Source organism: Danio aesculapii, chromosome 21, assembly GCF_903798145.1.
Source record: "Danio aesculapii chromosome 21, fDanAes4.1, whole genome shotgun sequence".
Taxonomy (NCBI): domain Eukaryota; kingdom Metazoa; phylum Chordata; class Actinopteri; order Cypriniformes; family Danionidae; genus Danio; species Danio aesculapii.
Genome location: NC_079455.1, coordinates 10,241,539 through 10,265,602, shown reverse-complemented (window position 1 = coordinate 10,265,602; position 24,064 = coordinate 10,241,539). Strand labels below are relative to the sequence as shown.

Genomic DNA, 24,064 nt, shown 5'->3' with positions numbered 1-24,064 from the left:
TCTCGTGCTATCAAGCCATGCAACCACCTGTCTGCTTGATCCCATTCCCTCTCATCTCTTGCAAGCCATTTCTCCTGCAGTCATACCAACACTGACTCACATAATTAACACATCTCTTGACTCTGGTCTATTCCCTACTTCATTTAAGCAGGCTAGGATAACCCCACTGCTAAAGAAACCCAACCTGGATCAAACGCTACTTGAAAACTACCGACCGGTATCCCTGCTTCCATTCATGGCCAAGATTTTGGAGAAAGTAGTGTTCAATCAAGTCCTGGACTTTCTTACTCAAAACAACCTCATGGACAACAAGCAATCTGGCTTTAAGAAAGGCCACTCAACTGAGACTGCCCTGCTCTCGGTCGTGGAGGATCTCAGACTGGCTAAAGCAGACTCTAAATCATCTGTCCTCATCTTGCTGGATTTATCAGCTGCTTTTGACACTGTAAACCACCAGATCCTGCTATCTACGCTTGAGTCACTGGGCGTCGCAGGCACTGTTATTCAATGGTTCAGTTCTTACCTCTCGGACAGGTCATTCAGGGTGTCGTGGAGGGGAGAGGTGTCCAACCTACAGCATCTAAACACTGGGGTACCTCAGGGCTCTGTTCTTGGGCCACTTCTCTTCTCTATCTACACGGCATCTTTAGGAACAGTCATCCAGAAACATGGATTTTCCTACCACTGCTATGCTGATGATACCCAGCTATACCTCTCTTTTCACCCTGTTGATCCCTCAGTTCCAGCTCGCATTTCAGCCTGCCTGTCAGACATTTCACACTGGATGACAGATCATCATCTTCAGCTTAACCTCACGAAAACGGAAATGCTTAAAGTTTCTGCCAACCCGACTCTACACCATAACTTTTCAATCCAGATGGATGGGGCAACCATTACTGCATCCAAAATGGTAAAAAGCCTTGGAGTAACGATTGATGACCAACTAAACTTCTCTGACCACATTTCTAGAACTGCTCGATCTTGCAGATTCGCACTCTAAAACATCAGAAAGGTCCGACCCTTCCTATCTGAACATACAGCTCAACTCATTGTTCAAGCTCTTGTTCTCTCCAAACTGGATTATTGCAACTCTCTACTAGCCAGGCTTCCAGCTAATTCTATCAAACCTCTTCAGCTGCTTCAGAACGTAAGGCAAGGCAAGGCAAGGCAAGGCAAGTTTATTTATATAGCACATTTCATACACAGTGGCAATTCAAAGTGCTTTACATAAACAGGAATAAAAGAAACAAGTATAAGAGAAATAAAAACAAATAATAGAAATGGTAAAAATAGAAATAAAATAAAATAAAAGCTGATAAAATGTGTTATAAAAGAATTAAAAAGAAGAGTAAAACATAGTAGTTCGATCTGTCGGACGTAGCACAGTGCTCATTCAGTAAAGGCACAGCTAAACAGATGTGTTTTCAGTCTTGATTTGAAAGTGCCTAATGTTGGAGCACATCTGATCATTTCTGGAAGCTGATTCCAGCAGCGAGGGGCGTAGTAGCTGAAAGCCGATTCACCCTGCTTTGACTGAACTCTTGGGATTTCTAATCTATTTGATCCTAAAGATCTGAGTGATCTGTTAGGTTTGTATTCAGTGAGCATATCTGTAATGTATTGAGGTCCTAGGCCATTTAGTGATTTATAGACCAGTAATAATACTTTAAAATCTATTCTGAATGTAACTGGGAGCCAGTGTAAAGACCTGAGGACAGGTGTATGTGCTCTGATTTCCTGGTTCTGGTCAGAATTCTGGCTGCAGCATTCTGGATGAGCTGCAACTGTCTGACTGTCTTTTTGGGAAGGCCAGTGAGGAGGCCATTACAGTAATCCACCCTGCTGCTGATAAAAGCATGAACAAGTTTCTCTAAGTCTTCACTGGAAACAAAGCATCTAATTCTTGCAATGTTTTTGAGATGATAGTATGCTGATTTACTAACTGCTTTGATATGACTATTAAAACTCAGATCTGACTCCAGAGTCACACCAAGATTTTTTACCTTATTTTTTGTTGTTTGACCCTTAGAGCCAAGGTACGCATTCACCTCGAGAACCTCATCTCTGTTCCCAAACACAATCACTTCAGTTTTCTCTTTGTTTAACTGAAGAAAGTTTTGGCACATCCAATTGTTAATTTCATCAATGCATTGGCAGAGGGTGTCAATGGGGCTGTAGTCATTAGGCAGTAAGGCTAGGTAGCTCTAAGTGTCATCAACATAGCTGTGGTAGGAGATTTGGTTTTTTCTCATTATTTGGCTCAGAGGGAGCATATAAAGGAGTGGTGCCAGAATCGAGCCTTGTGGGACTCCACATGTCATGGGTGTCCACCTCGAACTATGGTCACCTATACTGACATAGTAACCTCTTCCTTCAAGGTAAGATCTGAACCATTTGAGGACCGTCCCAGACAGCCCAACCCAGTTTTCCAGCCTATCCAGAAGTATGCTGTGATCGACAGTGTCAAATGCGGCACTAAGATCGAGCAGTACCAGCACTGTTAGTTTGCCTGAATCTGTATTTAGGTGGATATCATTGATTATCTTTATAAGGGCGCTCTCTGTACTGTGATGTGGTCTGAAACCAGATTGAAAATTGTCCAAACACCCCTTGAAGTTTAAGAACTTGTTAACCTGGTTAAAAACAACTTTTTCAATGATTTGCAGCAGCACGAGTGGTCTTTGATGAACCCAAGAGAGCACATGTCACTCCGCTACTCACCCGTCTGCACTGGCTGCCAGTTGCTGCTCGCATCAAATTCAAAGCTCTGATGTTTGCTTACAAAGCGACCTCTGGCTTTGCTCCTTCGTATCTGCTCTCACTTCTGCAACTTTCTTAAACTGAAAATTCTAGCAATGCAAAACTCTTGACTAGGCATGGGACGATAACCAGTTTTAAGATTTACCTCAGTTTGGAAAAGTCAAGGTTTTAAAACCACAAAAAAATTCTGGTATACGGTTCTTAAGGTATATATAAGGTTTTTTATGAGTTTTTTTTTTGTAAATGTGCTGTATAGACATCTTTTTTTTTAATAAGTAAGGTAGCAGAAGTCATTGATTTATTTTAATTATTTTAACCTAATTATTTAGGTGATGTTGTCTGTTTGTTCAAACATGTTTAAATTGAACTGAAACAACACAATTTTTGAGTTTTTTTTTAAAAAACAACTTAATTGTTTTATGTTCAATCCACTTAAATTTGTAAAAAAGCTCATCTTAAAAACGTGAAATGGGCCTAAAAAGCCATTTTGTAGTCAATTTATGTGTGAAAAATGAAGCCTTGTTTCACAGTTTGAACCAAATAAATTATGATAGTGCCATCCTGAAAAATGTCCATTTCTAATATTATTTTATTTTATTTTATTTTATTTTATTTTATTATATTTATTAAGTTATCAAAAAATGACATTTGCTCTTTATTCAAACAACATATTAAATTGAGCTGAAACAACGCAATTCTTGAGTTTTTTAGGACAACTTACAGTAATTGTTTTATGTTCAATCCACTTTCAATCCAAAACTAATAAATTAACCTAATTCCTTTATGTTGTCCTAACACAAATCAATTGTGTGGAACCCAGCAGTGTTTTACGGTGTACAAAATATGTTTACTTTAGGAATTCTCTATTATTATTATTATTATTATTATTATTATTATTATTATTATTATTATTATTCATTCATTCATTCCTTTTCTTTTCGGCTTAATCCCTTTATTAATCTGGGGTCACCACAACGGAACGAGCCATTAATTTATCCAGCGTATGTTTTACACAGCGAATGCCCTTCCAGCTGCAACCCATCACTGGGAAACATCCATACACACTCATTCACACACATAAACTACAGACAATTTAGCCTATTCACATTCACACTATAGCGCATGTCTTTGGACTTGAGGGGGAAACCTGAGCACCCGGAGTAAATCCACGCGAACACGGTGAGAACATGCAAACTCCACACAGAAACGCCAACTGACCCAGCCGAGACATGAACCAGCGACTTTCTTGCTGTGTGGCGAATGTGCTAACCATCCTATTATTATTATTATTATTATTATTATTATTATTATTATTATTATTATTATTATTATTAAGATCCTGATTTTAACATTCTTTCCTCATTCGGTGATATGAGCCCCTGACTTCTGAATGTAATTTTTATTACAAGATATAAACATAATGGTTGACTAATGACCTACTCTGACCTGTCTGAATTTTTTACTCATGTAAAGTGCATCTACAAGTCAAAAAAGGAAGTGTGATTGATTATTTTGTGTATCTAAGGTCAAATATAGCTGTTAGAATATGCAAAAATAAAGTTTGTCAAAGATTAACAGGACTTCTAGAGCAGACCAAGTATGTGGCAAAGGGAAAAAAAAAAACTAATTGAAAAACTAAAATAGGTTCTTCACCTAATTAATTACGCAAGTACCCATTATATTTAAAGCACTATATGTGTTTATAGGCAGAAGAGTAGTAAGTAATTCTGTCTTTGTAGTCACTGCATGAATTGTAACTATAAAGGTCACTCATTTTTTTTTAATTCTACATACGATTATGCCCATTATAACCAGTTTCTCATAAATAGAAGTATAATTGACAATATTTAATACGCACATTATTTATTTTTTAATCACTGCCTGGATTTTAAATAAGCTAATACTTATTCCATCATTGGTTCTTTATTACAGTAATTAATATGTTTATTGTCATTGTTTGTGAACAATTCTTTTAATCCTATCTGATGAAGAGTGTAGCATTTCCCATGACCATTTTCCAGAATGACAATATAAATATTCATCAAGTTTAATTTGTGAAAGAAGGCTTCATATTCATACATGAATTGACCACCAATTTGACTAAAACTTCACTAAAAGTCTTGTTTTGGGCTGGATTAGACATCTCAGGGTTAAGCTGAAAATTCTAGCAATACAAAACTCTTGACTAGGCATGGGACGATAACCGTTTTCAATATTTACCATAGTTTGGAAAAGTCCAAAAATTTTCTGTTATACCATACCTAAAGTATATGTAAGGAGTTTTTATGTGTTTTTTTTACGTGCTGTATAGACATCTGTTATTGAAATTAATTATAAGAGAACAAAGTCAATTATTTATTTTAATCATTTAGCCTGACATGTTTATAGGTCCAAAATATTATAAATGTTTCCTGAAATAAAATGAAACGTATTTTGTTCAATGAGAGAATTTTTTTTTTACCCAGACAATTTAAAAATAACTTATTTTACAGCAGTTATCACAGTACCGTGATACCTTGAATCTATGATATTGTTATCCAAGGTAATCATATTGTCAGAAAATTATACCGGCACATGCCTACTCTTGACAGAAATAAACAAGGCATAAGGTTGCTGATAAATGCTGTGAAGAATGTACACCTTTACAAAAGTATGATTCTAAAGACAATCTCTATTTTCAACACAGGCTAATTCTGAAAACGTAGCCCTACAGATGTTTCTGGAGACCGTGAATTACGTAGCCAGAGGCACATATGGCTGCATTTAATTTTTTAAACGAACGCTGCGGTACGGTGTGATGCTGTTCCTTTTCGCGCTTACCAGCTGACTGCTAACCTCCGTATCGACGGCATTCCGGCTGCAACCAGTTTGTCTCGTTTGCGCGCGTGTACGTCAGCGGACTTGAGATGCAGAAAGGAGTTGACCAAGACGACGGGGTTCGAGTCTGGTGAAGAGTGGTTCCAGAAAGCAGGTAAGACAAAAACAGAATCCAAAAAATAAAACAAACAAGTAAACAGCAGGGTGAGAATGTTGTAAAATCTGAAAATGTGGTAAAAAAAAAAAATGCTTTTCTTTTTCTGGATTGCAGCAGGCGCAAATGGCACTCGCGAGGGAAATTTGAGATCTCAAAAAGCGTACACAGTGGCCTCTCGTGGATTCGTGAAAACAAAAACTGCGGAAAAACGTGCCGCCGGGACATTTTTCGCGGCCTCCAGAAACGTCTGTAGAGGTACGTTTTCAGAATGAGCCTGGGTTGAAAAAATTGCAATTACTGTAGATATTTTCCCCAAATCGCACAGCCCAAGTATAAACTACACTGAACTATGGACAATTCTTTTACTTTAAATAAAAATGTCCAAATACAATTCCTTCAATTTCAGTTTTATTCCGGAACAAATCACTGACCCTGGAGTTCAGAAGTTGATCTCAACTCTCACATTGTTGCTCCAGTGGAGTGATACAGGAAACTGATACACCCCCACCTCGGCCACAAGATCAACACTGATCCCTCTTGCTCTCGACACGCTCAATATTTTACATAAAACAAAAAGGCGAGCTGAGATCAGATGATACCGTTTATGAGGGCTGAGAGGAGGGAGAAGTGTCTCCAGTTGCAGTGGGATTACAGTAGAGGGAATCTCAAAGAAAAACTTACAGGACTTATTTCCAACTTCAAATATTACCCTTGTTTGTGACTTGTCGAGCAGGACAGTGAGTTTCGCTAGTGCTTACAGGGAGAGAAAGAGATGAGACAGAGCTCAATGGCAATGCTAGGACAATCCAATCTGATTTCACAACAGTGACAGTTGCTCTCTAATGACAGAAAAGCTCATGAAAGTGTGATGGCAAAATGAAAGGATAGGTGAGAGACAAAGAAAAAAAAAGAAATAAAAGTGCTGACCGCTTTGGTAGTTAGGGATTTGCAACATACACAACTCTGAGTCCCCCAATCTCTGCATGCGCTCTCTCTCTCTCTCTCCCAGCACACACCTGGTTTTTGCTAACACGGCAAATCACATGGCTGACAGATTCCCGAGCACGTTTAAATAATGCATGGGATTTCTCTTTTAACTTGTCAGTCGCCCCGAAAAAAAATATATCGGTTCTTTTCTGATGTCATTTGTGACAGTGATTCACCCTGACAGTTCTCCATTAGACCAATGAGTCGCTTTTTCGTTTGCCCATTCTTCTACCACTGTTCCGACAAGAAACACATGTTACTCCTTTTTCCCACTCTCTCCCTCAGCCTCTTTTTCTTGTTAACAGAGGTTTTCAGAGCAGTATTTATATTTAAAGACACAATTTCACAGGAGCCCCCATTAACTCACTTCACCGGACAGAGTTGCTGCAGCCGTATTAGTCCAAACAGCAACAGAAACCGCTCAACAAACTCCAGCGTGTGCTACTGGATAAACTCTGGAGAAAAAAGAAAGGCAGACTGTCTATTTCCGTGCCAAATACTTCATCAAATCTCGTTGGCCGCTGTCAAACACACCACTGTTGTGTGTTCTTGTGTTTTTTAACTCACTCGGGTGGGTTAACTTTGAGCGGACTGAGTGAGGAGGGAGATTGAAATCAAGCCTATCTATGCGGACTGCCTGCTGCAGATAGCTGGGTCTTTTTGTGGCACAATCCACACAGTGGAGGAAAAACACAGATTAGCCATTTCCCCTTTGAAGTTCTCCATCAAAAAAAAAAAGCTAAAGGCTTCACCACCAAGAGTGAGAGGGGAGGGGACCAAAAACACATCTTGCGGGAATGTAAAGAAACAAAAAAAAAGGAAAGCGCCATCAGGACTTTGTAGTTGTACCCGATCAAGCAGTGTCTTGGCGGCGTAAGAGAGAGCGAGGTAAAGAGAAAGAGGTTAAAGTTGTCGGACGGCTTCAGAGGGTGTTTGTTTAACTTTGGGGATTGAAGGAAGCTAGATCAGATCCCAACTGGACACCCCCCCCTCCCCCTTCACCACCTCTCAACTCCAAACAATGCGCACCGGCAACCAGTCCCATGTAGCATGGGGGGTATAGCTTGCTTTTGAGGACAAAATGTTTAGCCCAAAACCCAAACGTCTCTCTTCTTCCTCAAAGTTCCTCAGAACTTCATAGCTTTGGCTGAGAGTTTTCAATTAAAAATAATGATAAGCAGCACCACACAGAATCTGCAGGCACATCTGTTTGAGCGCCTGTCATTCACAAAGATCTGTGCGGTTAGTGCTGTTGGATTTGAGGTGAGTTAGGTTCGAATCAGATCTTATGGTTCTTTCTAATGCTGTGTTCACCCCAGACACGGAACGCGCGTCAAGCGCGAGTAAGTTACATGTTAAGTCAATGCAAAGACGCAAATAGACATCCTGCGGCGTGATACGCGCGAATTCCATCATCCAGGTTAAGTTTCTGGATGAGTTTATGAGCTCACAAAGCTGGATGCACCTCTGAAAGGATCTAGTGGACTCAGACATGGCCCTAAATGCATCTACGCTGTTTTTCAGCCTTCATAAAGCACATAAACAGTGTTATTTTCTCAATAAAATCCATGTTAGCCATTTAGCAACTAAGCTACAGTCACAGGGCAGACAGAAGCCCTGCCCATGACGCGAATTCGCATCTGTTCTGAAGTGGATTTTCACCCGCGAATGAAGCGAGTAAACTCAAATGTTGACACGTCTATTTATGTGCGAATAGCACGATTTATCGACGCGTTCCACGTCTGGTGTGAACGCAGCATAATTCCATACCATGCCGCTTCTTGTGCTGCAGAGTGAGCTTTTGAAATAAAGGTGAATATATATATATATATATATATATATATATATATATATATATATATATATATATATATATATATATATATATATATATATATATATATATATATATATATATATTACTCATGCAATGATAACCATTTAAAGGTATATCACAGTTTGAAAAATTTAAGGATTTAAAACCGCAAAAAAATTATTAGTCATATAGTTATAGTTATATCGTTCCTACAGTAAATGTAAGTTTTTTTATTATGCTTTTTATTTTTCAAATATGTTTTTTTTTTTTTTTTTTAGGACAACAGAATTTCTGTCCTAAAAGATATGCAAAGATGCAATTTTAAAATGTAAAGAAATCTGTGTTTGCTCCAGAATATTTTTAATGCTTCTCAAAATGAAATATATTGTGTTCAAAGGATATTTTGTTTTTTTACCCAGACAATTAAAAAGAACATACAGTGCATCCAGAAAGTATTTATAGCTCTTCACTTTTTCCACATTTTTTATGCTACAGCCCTTTTCCAAAATGGATTAAATTAATTTATTTCCTCAAAATTCTGACACAATACCCCATAATGACAATGTGAAAAAAGATTTTTTGAAATTGTTGCAAATTTATTCAAAATAAAAAACCTAAAAAAAAAATCACATGTTCATAAGTATTCACAGCCTTTGCCGTGAAGCTCTAAATTGAGCTCAGGTTCATTCTGTTTCCATTGATCATTCTTGAGATGTTTCAGCAGCTTAAATGCAGTTCACCTGTGGTAAATTCAGTTGATTGGACATGAACTAAGCATGAAGACAAAGGAATTGTCTGTAGACCTCTGAGACAGGATTGTCTCGAGGCACAAGGCTGGGGAAGACTACAGAACAATTTCTGCAGTTCTGAAAGTTCCAATGAGCACAGTGGCCTCTATCATCTGTAAGTGGAAGATGTTTGGAACCACCTGGACTCTTCCTTGAGCTGGCCGGCCATCTAAGCTGAGTGATCGGGGGAGAAGGGCCTTAGTCAGGGAGGTGATCAATAACCCAATGGTCACTCTGTCTGAGCTCCAGCGTTCTTCTGCAGAGAGAGAAGAACCTTACAGAAGGACAACCATCTGTGCAGCAATCCACCAATCAGGCCTGTATGGTAGAGTGGCCAGACAGAAGCCACTCCTTACCTGGAATTTGTCAAAAGGCGTCTGAAGGACTCTCAGACCATAAGAAACAAAATTCCCTGGTCTGATGAGACTATAATTGAATGGGATGAATGCCAGGCGTTATGTTTGGAGAAAACCAGGCACCGCTCATCACCAGGCTAAAATACCATTCCTACAGTGAAGCATGGTGGTGGCAGCATCACGCTGTGGGGATGTTTTTCAGCAGCAGGAACTGGAAGACTAGTCAGGATAGAGGGAAAGATGAATGCAGCAATGTACAGAGACATCCTAAATGAAAACCTGCTTCAGAGTGCTCTTGACCTCAGACTGGGGTGACGGTTCCTCTTCCAGCAGGACAATGACCCAAAGCACACCGCCAAAATACCAGTGGAGTGGCTTCACAACAACTCGGTGAATGTCCTTGAGTGGCCCAGCCAGAGCCCAGACCTAAATCCTATTGAACATCTCTGGAGAGATCTGAAAATGGCTGTACACTGTCGCTTCCCATCCAACCTGATAGACCATGAGAGGTACTGCAAAGAGGAATGGGCAAAAATTCCCAAAGAAAGGTGTGCCAAGCTTGTGGCATCATATTCAAAAGGACTTGAGACTGTAATTGCTGCCAAAGCTGCATCAACAAAGTATTGAGCAAAGGCTGTGAATACCTATTTACATGTGATTTTTCAGGCTTTTTATTTTTTTTAAATTTGCAACAATTTCAAAAAAAAAAATTCACATTGTCATTATGTGGTATTAGAAATCATGTGCAGCTAGTTGAGAGAGGAAGGAGTCTGAAGAACTTCCTCTACTCTCTCAACTAGCAGGCCAAACCTTGGCCAGCACCCAAATTATGACAATAAAGGTGAGAACTTCTAGCAGTAACATTGGAAGCTCAGCTGTGGGACAAGCTCACATCACCCAGCATTCTCAGTTTTTGGTTCATGCTGTCTTTAATTCGAATAATTTTCCTGTCCTAAATAACACAAACAGACATAATTCTTCGCATATGAGAGGACAGAACCTTTTTGGCTGGAGACTTTCGGTCTCATTCACTTCCACTGAGCTCTAGATGTTAAAAACAGCTCGTTATGCTGCTTAATGTTGCAAACTAATACTTTCTTATTGTGTTATTCTATTTTTTATGTACACTACCTGACAAAAGTCTTGTCGACTATCCAAGTTTTAGGAACAACAAATAATAATTTGACCTCTAGTTGATTATTTGGTATCAGAAGTGGCTTATATGAAAAGCAAAGACCTCTAGATTACGCTTATTTTACCAAAATAAAATATGATCCTGCCTTGATTTTTGATTATTTAGGACAGTAAGGGCTGATTTCCTTGCAAGATTCTTTGAATTCACCTTTAATGCCTACTTTTTTCATCTTACCCCAGACATGCTCAATAATGTTCATGTCTGGTGACTGGGCTAGCCAATCCTGGAGCACCTTGACCTTCTTTTCTTTCAGGAATTTAATGTGGAGGCTGAAGAACAGTATGAGAAAAGAGTGCTATCCTGCTGAAGAATTTGCTCTTTCCTGTGGTTTGTAATGTAATGGGCAGCACAAATGTCTTGATACCTCAGGCTGTTGATGTTGCCATCTACTCTGCAGATCTCTTGCATGTGCCCATACTGAATGTAACCAAAAAAACATGATTTTTTCCCTCAAACTTGAATGATATATGTGAGAATCTTGGGTCCATGTGGGTTCCAATAGGTCTTCTGCAGTATTTGTGATGACTAGGATCCAGTTCAACAGATAAATTATCAGAAAAATCGACCTTCTGCCACTTTTTCATTTGATCAACTGAAGGTCAAGTTATTATTTGTTGCTCTTACAACTGGGATCGACAACAAGACTTTGTCAGGTAGTGTATATTCATAAACACACAGTTTTAAGGCCGTTTATTATTGCTAGTCATATCTCCCATATCAAAAGTTTTAAAACAATTGTGAAAATGAGCGCACTTCAACATCGCCGAACAAGGTCAATAGAGTTTAAAAAATATTTTTGGGCAAAAACATGGTAGAACTTACCACATGCTCATTTTGAGTTGGGTTATATACATAAAAACTGTCCAAAAGCTATCAGAAAGCCATCAAGAAAAGTGAATCTGGCTATGAAGTGTCAACTTTATCAGATCTGACACCACACAAACAAACGCCTAGAGTGCTGGATTCAGTGCTTACTGTGTTTCACGGCCTGGGACTGTTGTTCACTCAGCACGCTGACATCCGCAAACAGGAGTGAAATTTGACTCTTTGCGATTCTCAGCTTCCATTGATGCGGTTCTCTCCATCTCTACTGTATCTCTCTCATCATCAACATTAGCTCTATCTGCAGCCAGAGTACATTAGAGGATGTGTGATTGAGTGCGAGACAGACTTGTTCTCTCCACCCCTGGCACAGGCTCTTCCTCCTCTCTCCTGCTCTCTATTCACTCGCCATCATCTTTCTGTCACTACACGCACTCAGTTTTTCTGTGCTCACTGCCGCACACATGGACCGCATTCAAAGGTGATTTGTATTCAGTCTCAAGTGTTAAACTACAGCAGCAACAGCTTTTCCGTAAGGTTTGTTATGAAGCGTTAAGTCTGTCATTTCAATTGAATGTGTTGTTGTAAAAAAGCCAATGGCATTGACACTTGTGACCTAAACAGCTAACAATGACTTATTTATCCACATAAAAAATACAATAGTAACTTGTACGATAGCGTTTTTTAACCACACTGTAAATAAATCCGTTATTTTACTTTATTTTTCCCAGCAGCTAGGGTGCCGAAGAAGAAAAAAAACGTAAAATTATGGTTGTAAAATTACAGACATTTCCTTAAATGTAAATTTCAGGTAAATTTCTGGAATGTACCTTCAGTTATTTTACAGTAAATGTCTATAATTTACCGGCCGTTATTTAAAAAAAAAATTCAACACCTAAATCATCATTTATTAAACTAAGTTAATCATGTTTCAACTTATTTTTGTAAGTTGTAAAAGCTTTTAAGTCAGTTTAATGTCATTTAAGTTCAAACAACTCATAAAAGTAAGTTTGATTCAACAAAAGTCATGACAACAAATGTTTTTATGCTAATCATCATTTATTAAACTAAGCTAATCATGTTTCAACTTACTTTATTAAGATCAAATGACTCATAAAGTTTGAATCAACTTTAAAAAAAACCCGAAGGGAACCATGTATGGTTCAAAAACAGTATAGGGCTTACTATAATTCACTATGGTATTTTTTTTTTATGTGGGTACACTGTTATAAAAACACTTGACATCCATTCTTTAAATAACCAGTCCAGATTAGTATGCTGCAACAATAAGTAACAAAGGGCTCTAAATACTGTAAAATACACAGTATATTACTCTACTATACACTGGAACCAAACAAAAGTCATGACAACAAATGTTTTTATGTTACTCATCATTTATTAAACTAAGCTAATCAAGTTTCAACTTACTTTTGTTTAAGTTGTACAAGCTTTTTAAGCAGTTTAATGTCATTTAAGTTCAAATGACTCACCAAATAAGTTTGAATCAATTAAAAAAAAAAATTGAACCATGTACGATTCAAAAACAATATAGTGCTTACTATAATTCACTATAGTATTTTTTGATGTGCGTTCACTGTTACAAAAAACACTTGACATCTATTCTTTAAGTAACCAGTGCAGATTAGTATGCTGTAATAATTAACAAAGGGCTCTAAATACTGTAGTTTGTAATAATAAACTACTATACACTGTAAAAAAGACATGGTCAAACAAAGTAATGATTGTTTTCATGTTAATTATCATCTGTTAAACTAAGACTTGTTTCAACTTATTTTTTTTTTGCTGTTGTTGAACAAGCATTTAAGCCAGTTTAATGTCATTTAAGTTCAAATGACTCAAAAAGTAAGTTTGACTCAATTAAAAAATAATAATAACCTAAGGCAATATTTAACTAAGGCATTTATTATGATTCCCTATAGTACTTTCTGTACATTATCTAAATAACCAGATCAGATTAGCCACTTAGAAACTTAACTAAACTATTAATCGCAACCAAAATGTAATATTACAAAACAAATCAAAACAATAACTGAATATTATTCATGAATATAGTGATTATCCTTTACCATAACGTTTTTTTAAAATCATCACTCATCTGTGAAAATCAACGTAAAGGTAAAACATAAAGAAATTATAATAATGATAATAACATATAATGGCCAGAATTGTTAGCCCCCGTAAATTTTTTTCCCCCAATTTCTGTTTAACGGAGAGAAGATTTTTTCAACATTTCTAAACATAATAGTTTTAATAACTCATTTCTAATAACTGATTTATTTTATCTTTGCCATGATGACAGTAAATAATATTTGACTAGATATTTTTCATGACACTTCTATACAGCTTAAAGTGACATTTAAAGGCTTAACTAGGTTAATTAGGTTAACTAGGCAGGTTAGGGTAATTAGGCAAGTTATTGTATAATGATGGTTTGTTCTGTAGACAATCCAAAATAAAAAAAATAGTTTAAAGGGGCTAATAATTTTGTCCCTAAAATGGCGTTTAAAAAATTAAAAACTTTTATTCTAGCCAAAATAAAACAAATAAGACTTTCTCCAGAAGAAAAAATATTATCAGACATACTGTAAAAAGTTTCTTGCTCTGTTAAACATAATTTGGAAAATATAAAAAAAATAAAATAAAAAATAAATCAAAGGGGGACTTATAATTCTGACTTCAACTGTATATGGTAAGAATATGTGTAAAGGCTATACTTAAATATCTATTTTAATGCCTTGTTTTTCCCCCTCTATTTTCTCGTTTAAATATATTCGACTGTGATTTTAATACCTCTAAGAAAAAATGATTTGCTAATATTAATGTCACCCCCTGCATATTCACACACACGCACTGGATTTCTGTTTACGTATATGTGTGTGTATGTGAGCGTTATTGGTCTTTGCAATAACAACGGATGGCATTTGTGTCTGTGCTCGCAGTTGTTGACTGTGATAATAAAGAATGACATTTTACTCTGTGTGTGTGTGTGTGTGTGTGTGTGTGTGTTTGTGTGTGTGTGTGTGTGTGTGTGTGTGTGTGTGCGTGCGTGCGTGCGTGCGTGTGTGTGTGTGTGTGTGTGTGGTGATGGTAACATCACAATCTAAATGCACAGTCAGGTGGGGAACATTAAAGACGTCATTAGCCTCATAAAGCTCAGCAGAAAAGAGAGGTCTGCGTGGGCAAGAACCCATTACCTCAGGTCACGTGCCTCTGTGCGTGCATGCGTGCGCGCGTGTGTGTGTGTTGTTGTTGAGGTGATTAGATTGCTGAACGCTTCCTAACAGCGCTCTTTATTTTCATATTGTGAATATCTATGGCCTGAGCTGGTAAGTGATTCAAAGCTAGTGAGTCATAAACTGGTCAAAGCTAATGACTGCGTAGCCCTGCACATCAGAACTGTGTTTGGCTCTTGCGGTGGATTCCGTGTGTTTGATTACAAGGTGAGGAGCTCAGAAGTGATACTACTTAACTGCGACAGATGTAATAACTCGTAAGCATAGAGTATTTGTAAGAAAACTGAATATCAAGAAAAATAAACTACAACAGATAAAAGATAACCATGCATTTAAATGATTAGCTAAAACATTTTTTGTCATGGGAGTTCTAACAAATTTAACATTTTGATTTTTTTCTTCTTAAATGATTTGTCTTTCTTTTACAATCTCATTCAAATGATCGATACTAAATAATCAATAACACTTAACAACATTTATATATAGATTTTTTTAATTTAACCTACATGTAACTGTGTGCATAATAATAGTAATAATAATAATAATACTATTATTATTATTATTATTATTATTATTATTATTATTATTATTACTATTATTACTTATCTATTCGATAATAGATAGTGTAAATTAATTATTAAGTAAATTATTTAGTGAATTATGATTATGATTATTATTATTATTAGTAGTAGCAGTAGTATTATTTATTAATTAGTAAATTATTAGTATATTATTAGTATTATTATTGTTATTATAAATTAATTAGTAAATTATCATTATTATTAGTAGTAGTGTTGTTGTTATTAATTAATTAGTAAATGATTATTGTTGTTGTTGGTGTTGTTGCTGCTGTTATTATTATTATTATTATTATTATTATTATTGTGGTTGTTGTTGTTGTTGTTGTTATTATTATTACACATCTATCTGATAATAGATAGTGTAAATAATTAATCAACTAGTAAAGTATTAAGTAAATTATTATTATGATTATTATTATTACAATTATGTTTAATTAATTACTAAATTATTATTATTATTTGTGTTGTTATTAATAGTAAATTATTATTATTATTATTATTATTATTATTATTAGTATTAGTATTATTATTATTATTATTATTATTATTATTATTATTATTATTATTATTATTATTATTAATAATATTAGTTAGTAAATGATTATTATTAATTAGTAAATTATTGTTGTTGTTATTATTATTATTATTATTATTATTATTATTATTATTATTATTATTATTATTATTATTATTATTAATTAGCAAATTATTATTATTATTATTATTAATCAGTTAGTAAATAATAATAATAATAATAATAATAATTATTATTATTATTATTATTATTATTGTTATTATTATCATTATTATTATTTATTAATTAGTAAATTATTATTGTTGTTGTTTTTGCTGTTGTTGTTGTTGTTGTTGTTGTTATTATTATTATTATTATTATTATTATTATTATTATTATTATTATTATTATTATTATTACTATTATTATTATTATTATTATTATTATTATTATTATTATACACAAAAGAGCATTTAGGTTGAATACATATATGTAGTTAAGTGTTATTGATTATTTAGAATTAATAATTTGCGGCTGGAAGGGCATTCACTGCGTAAAACATGTGCTGGATAAGTTGGCAGTTTATTCCGCTGTGGCGACCCCGGATTAATAAAGGGACTAAGCAGATAAGATAATGAATGAATGAATGGGATTAATAATAGTTAGTGTAAATTAATTATTAAATTAATTTGTAATTAGTAAATTGTTATTATTAATTAGTAAATTAATATTATTAGTCTATAATTTGTAAACTATTATTATTATCATCATCATTATTATTATTAGTAGTAGTAGTTGTTGTAGTAGTAGTAGTAGTAGTAGTAGTATTAATTAGTATATTATTATTATTAATATTATTATTATTATTATTATTATTGTTGTTATTATTACACACACAAGAGCATTTAGGTTAAATAAATGTATTTAAGTGTTATTGATAAGGATTGATAACAGGTAGTGTAAATTAATTATTAAATTAATTATCAATTAGTAAATTATTACTATTAATTGGAAAATTATTATTATTAGTTATTAATTTGTAAATTATTATTATTATTATTATTATTATTATTATTATTATTATTATACACAAAAGAGCATTTAGGTTGAATACATATATGTAGTTAAGTGTTATTGATTATTTAGAATTAATAATTTGCGGCTGGAAGGGCATTCACTGCGTAAAACATGTGCTGGATAAGTTGGCAGTTTATTCCGCTGTGGCGACCCCAGATTAATAAAGGGACTAAGCAGATAAGAAAATGAATGAATGAATAGGATTAATAATAGTTAGTGTAAATTAATTATTAAATTAATTTGTAATTAGTAAATTGTTATTATTAATTAGTAAATTAATATTATTAGTCTATAATTTGTAAACTATTATTATTATCATCATCATTATTATTAGTAGTAGTAGTAGTTGTTGTAGTAGTAGTAGTAGTAGTAGTATTAATTAGTATATTATTATTATTATTATTATTATTAATATTATTATTATTATTATTATTGTTGTTATTATTACACACACAAGAGCTTTTAGGTTAAATAAATGTATTTAAGTGTTATTGATTAGGATTGATAACAGGTAGTGTAAATTAACTATTAAATTAATTATCAATTAGTAAATTATTACTATTAATTGGTAAATTATTATTATTAGTTATTAATTTGTAAATTATTATTATTATTATTATTATTATTATTTTACACAAGAAAGTGCATATACGTTAAATAAAAAAATCTGTTTTAAATTATTATTTTAGCCTGAGTTGGCAAAGCATATTATTTAGGAGCAGTTACTGCATGATCATTTTGAAGTTTTACTTACATGCTGATTTTGTGCTAAGAAAACATTTCTTCTTATCGATTAATATTTTGCTGATGATAACTTTATATATAAATAAATAAATGGAAGTAAATAAGTAAATAAATACAATTAACAGCATTTATTTGCTTTACAACATTTACAGTTTTACAAAGCTTTCTATAAATGTACTGTCTTAATGTGTCCTTCTACACATTTGATTAAAAAAGGTTTTGCTAACCCCAAACCTTTGCAAACTGTATATACATTCAGTCCAACCTTTTTAATAAATGTATTAAAATAATTGATAAAATAATGGATATGAATAATATGAATAAAAATATTGATAAAAAAGAAACAAAATAATTTAGTGCACTTTCGAAGCAAGTATGATTTTTCTTTGTACAGTGTGTGTAATTCTGACCTGCACTGGAGTTCAGCTCCTCGTTCTCGGACTCTGTACCGTTCTGGCTTCCTGCTCCATGAATGTTGTTCATGGCCATCAGTTTCATTTTCTGCAGTTTCATAGCTTCAGCCATGGCTGCTGCTGTCAGACCTGTGGAGCACACACAGACAATGGTAAGCATACCAGGTAACATACTTAGCCCTATTTACACCTGCTACTACTGTATCATCTATCTACGGAGCTTAAATGTCAAGTGTACCAGTGGATCACCTGATATTTACATGCATCTCACGTAATAAGCTTTTGTCCACGGGAAGCTCTCGAATGTGACTCCATCACTTCTGAACTTTTCAACTTTTAACATTGTTCTCTCCTACAGGTGACCTTCATTCCTCCGACTTCAGTCTTTTAAAAGTTTTGTTTTTATTTTTATTTATTTATTATTATTATTTGTTTCATTCATTCATTCATTTATTCATTCATTCATTCATTCATTTTCCTGCACACTTATCAAGCATTTGTTTTACACAGCAGATGCCCTTCCAGCCGCAACCCAACACTGGGAAACACTGGGAAACACCCACACACTCCCATTCACACCAGAAACAAACCAGAGCACCTGAAGGAAACCCACGCAATCATGGGTAGAACATGCAAACTCCACACAGAAATGGTAAACCTCACTCCTCTGACCTCAAAAGGTGCTCTAGTGACATCCGCAAGAGGCCATGGTCTTTAGCTTCCTTGACCGGCCTGGGTGCAGTAGGACTGGTGGGTTACACTTATGGGCTCGTCCGGGATGGGAGTGAAGTTTAGGGGGGTAAGTATAACAGAGGCCAGCTATCAAAGTGCTTTGCAGGTAAACCTCACTCCTCTGACCTCAAAAGGGGCTCTAGCGACAGACGCTAGAGGCCATGGTCTTTAGCCTCCTTGTTAGCGCAACAGACTCCCATACAAAAATCGCCGGTTCGATCCCAACTTAGACCAAGTTGGGTGCACTAGGACTGGTGGGTTACATTTGGAACCACTTGAGGGAGGGTAAATAGTGAGTAAATTTCAACAGAATAAAAAAACAGAAACAGATTTGGAATAGGTAAAGGATGCGTAAACCATGAAAGATTGTTCAATTTTGGGTGTACTATCCTTTTAACTCCTCAGCATGTGAATAAAAGCTGATAAAGCACAAAAAGTCAGGAAGCCCTTATTTTTATGAAATTTTGTCGTTTTTCCACATCTCTAACCAGTACTGGTCGTGACTGCCGCCCACCGGCTGAATGTGGCCCTCTGGAAGAGGAGGGAGGGATATACTCCCAGAAGGCCTTGTGCTCGTGGTCCTGTGCTAGTGTGAGAGAGTGTGTGTGTGTGTTTCCCGTGAGGATTTCCCAGTGTTACTCACTGTCTCACACACACTTCCAGAACTCTCCCCTCCACTCATCAAGGGCTCCTCAGCCCTGGAAGCCATCATCACTCAGCCCAATTAGGCCCCTAATTAATTCAATTAAACAACGGAGGGACACATTAAGTAATTCATTAAGTGACGATGTGATGCCTTCTCGCACTCCGCTCTCGAAATTTCCCCACAAATCAGGTTGGAAGGAAGTGATGGCCCACGTCCTGTGTCTTTTTCCCCAGGTTCAGACAATGGATGTCACCTTGATCTAATTCATTAAAAATGTAGCCTCCAAGGGAATACGTGAACTAGCGCAGAGAAAGAAGGGTGAGGAAAATTCCTTTATCCTCTCTTCCACACAGAGGATTTGGAAGCACAGGGCAGTTCTGCTCTCCAGAGGGCTATGCGCTCCTATGCCGGGTGCTTACGGCTAAAAATGAACAACAACACGGCTGGTTTTGCTTTCTGTGACAGCCGGCAAGCCAAATAAACTAGCAAATTATTCATACTTGGAAAAGATTTGTGAATATGCCGTGTTGGGGGGGGGGGGGGGGGAGATAATTAATCTACTGTACTACTTGATGTGCATTTATAATAAGCCAGTCCATTCTACAGACTAAAAAGTCAGAAAAAAAGTAGGTAAAATAAATGCATATCCAAAAAAAGTATGTTATTAATTGTAGCCTATTATTTAGCCTACAGAGAGGCTAAGCAGAGGGAAACAAATACATAAAGTGTTCTCATTTGTTTGCATTGCCATAATCCGCTTGTTTAGTCTGCCATCATGTAAAGTAGATTCCAGTTCCAAACTGTACGGGAAAGCTCAACAAATGGTTATAATAAACGTTTACAAAGTGCTAATACTTTCGAGATGCTCTTCTGTATACCTTGGTTGTAACAAGTGGTTATTTGAGTTACTGTTGCCTTTCTATCAGCTGGAATCAGTCTGACCACTCTCCTCTGACCTCTGGCATCAACAAGGCATTTGCGCCCACAGAACTGCCCCTCACTGGATATTTCGCTTTTTCTGTCCATTCTCTGTAAACCCTAGAGTTGGTTGTGCGTGAAAATCTCAATAGATCAGCAGTTTCTGAAATACTCAGACCAGCCCGTCTGGCACCAACAACCAAGCCACGTTCAAAGTCACTTAAATCATCTTTCTTTCCCATTCTGATGCTCGGTTTGAACTGCAGCGGATCGTCTTAACCATGTCTATCTACATGCCTAAATGTATTGAGTTGCTGTCATGTGATTGGCTAAGTAGACATTTGCGTTAACGAGCAGTTGTACAGGTGTACCTAATAAAGTGACTGGTCAGTGTTTTCCATGCCTAATACTGTACGGCCAGAAATGATTAATTTTTCAGAAATCATTGGTGTCTGTGATACAGCATGTCCATAGACTGTTGGTCATAAACAAATATTTTCTCAATTCAAATGCACAACAGCTTGGAAACAGTATTTCATACATCACCACTTAATAAGCACATACATTTATTAAAAAGACTCGACAAACAAACACCTAACTTACAACTTAGAATGGTTTAGAAGGGTCTAGAACACATGTAAAACTCAGCTTTGCACAGTTTAGCTTTAACCCTAATTAAACACTCCTGATCAAACTAATCGAGTCCTTTGGGCTTGTTTAAATCCTACAGGTAAAGCCGTGGTCACACTAGAGTTTGTGCTTACAAAATTCTGTCGTACTGTGCTGCAAAAAGGGGCAGGATAAAAACAACATTGATGAATACTGCATACTGTATAGGCATGGGCTGGTATAACTTTCTGACGGTATACTAACCTTGGTTAAAACTACCACGGTATAATGCTACTGTGATAACTGCTCTAAAATACAAAATTTTTAAATGTGTGGGTAAAAAACAACAACTTTTAAACACAATACATTTTATTTTAGGAAACATTTATAATTTTTTTTGAACAGTAAACATGTCAAGCTAAACAATTCAAACAAATCAATGACCTCTGCTGTCTTCATTAGTATCAATAACACAGATTTCTTTACAACACTTAAAAAAACACATAAAAAACGTACATATACAACCTTGACTTCTAAACCACGGCAAACCTTGAAAACGCTTATCGTCCCATGCCTAGCTCCATATTTAAAATTTCTCTACTGAGAGCTCCTGTTTTAATCTTCTATTAGTATCACCAATCATGTGATGCAATTTCGCAGGTCAGAGTTGACCAAGTTTGAACTTTCAAACAGCAAAATGCAAAACTTGTTGCAAGTGCTTGCGTTTCCAGTGTGCTGCAGTTTGATGAGTATGAATAGAAGTCTATGGGGCGAAAAGCAGAGTTGAAACTAAACTGTCCCTCCAGGAACTATCAAGAAATATCTAGAACAGTCAACAGAAAGTGAGTGTTCCTGCTACTCACTCCCCCTCTACACACACATACCAACAGGAAATACACTCGAGTAAATATCCACCTGAATCCAAAATATTGTATTGTGTATGTTAACGTACATTAATAAAGACAGTCAATGTATAAAAGTTTATGAATAAATAAACATTTGCTAAATGTTAGTTATGTTAATATCTAAAGTTTTTTTACAGAGAATGAAGTGTATGGTATGTCAGGGAAAGTGATAGAGAGGCATCAGATCATTTCCTGTGAGGTCCAACTTAGTTGCGCAAACTAAACACTCACGTTTATATACAGAATACAAAGAGTATAAAAATAAAGAGAGAAAGAAGCTTACAATTGGTGCATTGTCTTAGCACACACACAGCCACACTATAAGGCCCCTTTCCAACCTCCTGATACTATGTCAAGGAGAAGCCCCAAGATCAAACGGCGTACGTAACAGTAATTGATGTTTGAGGAAAGTCGCGACCCGAGGAAATGGGAGCCGGCGGATGAAAGGCGAGTGCCGTTTTGCAGGGGTGGACAAACAGATTGCTTATTGTTTGCCTTTCATATGGCCCTTCAGATCTACAAGTCTCTCTGCTTCAAACTCCCGCTTTGAACGCTCAAGGTATCACCCCCCCACCCCCCCCACCCCAAAGAATGGAGGGTGCTCGGGCACGTCCTGAGGAGGCGAGAGCACATCTATCCTCTTTTCTTCACCCGTTACTCCCTCGTTCTCAAGATCTGACAGGTCCATCTTGGTCGCTAATGGTTCACCTGGTTTGGAACTGAGGAGGTGAGCCAACGTGGTGGATGGGCGGCTTTTGTAGTGTTGAGGGGGGTCAGGTACGGGCCAGTCTGGATTCCTCGGCTATGACGTGCCTGAATTGGCCCTTTTTCATACCTAGACAACAATGTCCCATTTAATTAAAGAGTGGTATGAGAAAGGTAGATTCCAAAGCGAAGGGAAAAATTGATCCAACAGAGTTTCTTTTGATCTCAGAGTCAGTGAGCGTTACATCAATGGATTCTTTTCGGCACTGAGAGGCTCTCTGTTTCACTGCGTTCAGCTTTCCTGTCTTTATTGGGGTAATGAAACCTTAAAGACCCAGGTAAAAGTCATGGAGGCGGTGGCATCCAAGATTATGGACCAGCATTCTGTAACAGGTCCAAATATTGGAAATATGTCCACATAGGTCGTCTTGGATTTTTAGATCATTTAAAGAATAAATTAGAATGTCTCATTTTGACTTTATTTTGTACACTAAAGCCTATCTAAAATTGTTTATTAAAGTTTAATAGTAAGAGAAGTCAACAGTTGCCATAGAGGTTGTGCATACAGTATATTGTCTATATGTACAGCGGGGGAAATAAGTATTCAACATGTCATTTTTCTCAGAAAACATATTTCTAAAGGTGCTGTTGATTTGAATTTTTTACCAGATGTTGATAACAACCAAAGAAATCCATATATGAAAAAAAATGCAATTAGTTTACAAATTAGGTTATATGTAATAAAATGAAATGACACAGGAAAAAAGTATAGAAGACATGAAGAAAGGGAGGTGTAAAAAGGCAGTGAAAGTCCAGACAGTAGCTGAATTCTCTGTATTTCTGCAGCAACCCTCTGTCCTTCATCATTGTAAATTAATATTAGCTTCAGTCTAACTTCTACAGTACCAGGATGGTGAAGATAAAAACTAGAATGGACATTTCAGCAAGATAATGATCCAAAACAAACCAAGGAAACTCTCAAATGCTTTAAGAGAAAGAAAATCAAGCTGTAGAATTACTTGAATCCAATAGAGAACACAAAATAAAGATCAGATTTGATAGACAAGACTTCCAGAATTGTGTGCTCTACCATAGTTAATCCTGTACTAACCAATCAAAAGCAAGTATTGTTTACTGTATATATAGTGCTAGGGATGGAAGAAAATATTGCTATTGCATATTATTGTGATATTTAAGTGGCAAAATTACATTGATATCGAAATATTACCAATTATTTTATTAAAATATTTGATTGAATATTAAAATTC

General features: G+C 35.8%; 1 protein-coding gene across 1 annotated transcript in view; it reads right to left on the bottom strand.

Moving 5' to 3' along the window:
- dacha (dachshund a) overlaps positions 1-24,064 on the bottom strand; it is a 272,381-nt gene that overhangs the window by 100,669 nt on the left and 147,648 nt on the right. Inside the window, exon 3 of the mRNA XM_056446236.1 lies at positions 18,279-18,410. Coding sequence (XP_056302211.1) covers positions 18,279-18,410 — 132 coding nt within the window. The remainder of the gene's footprint in view (positions 1-18,278; positions 18,411-24,064) is intronic.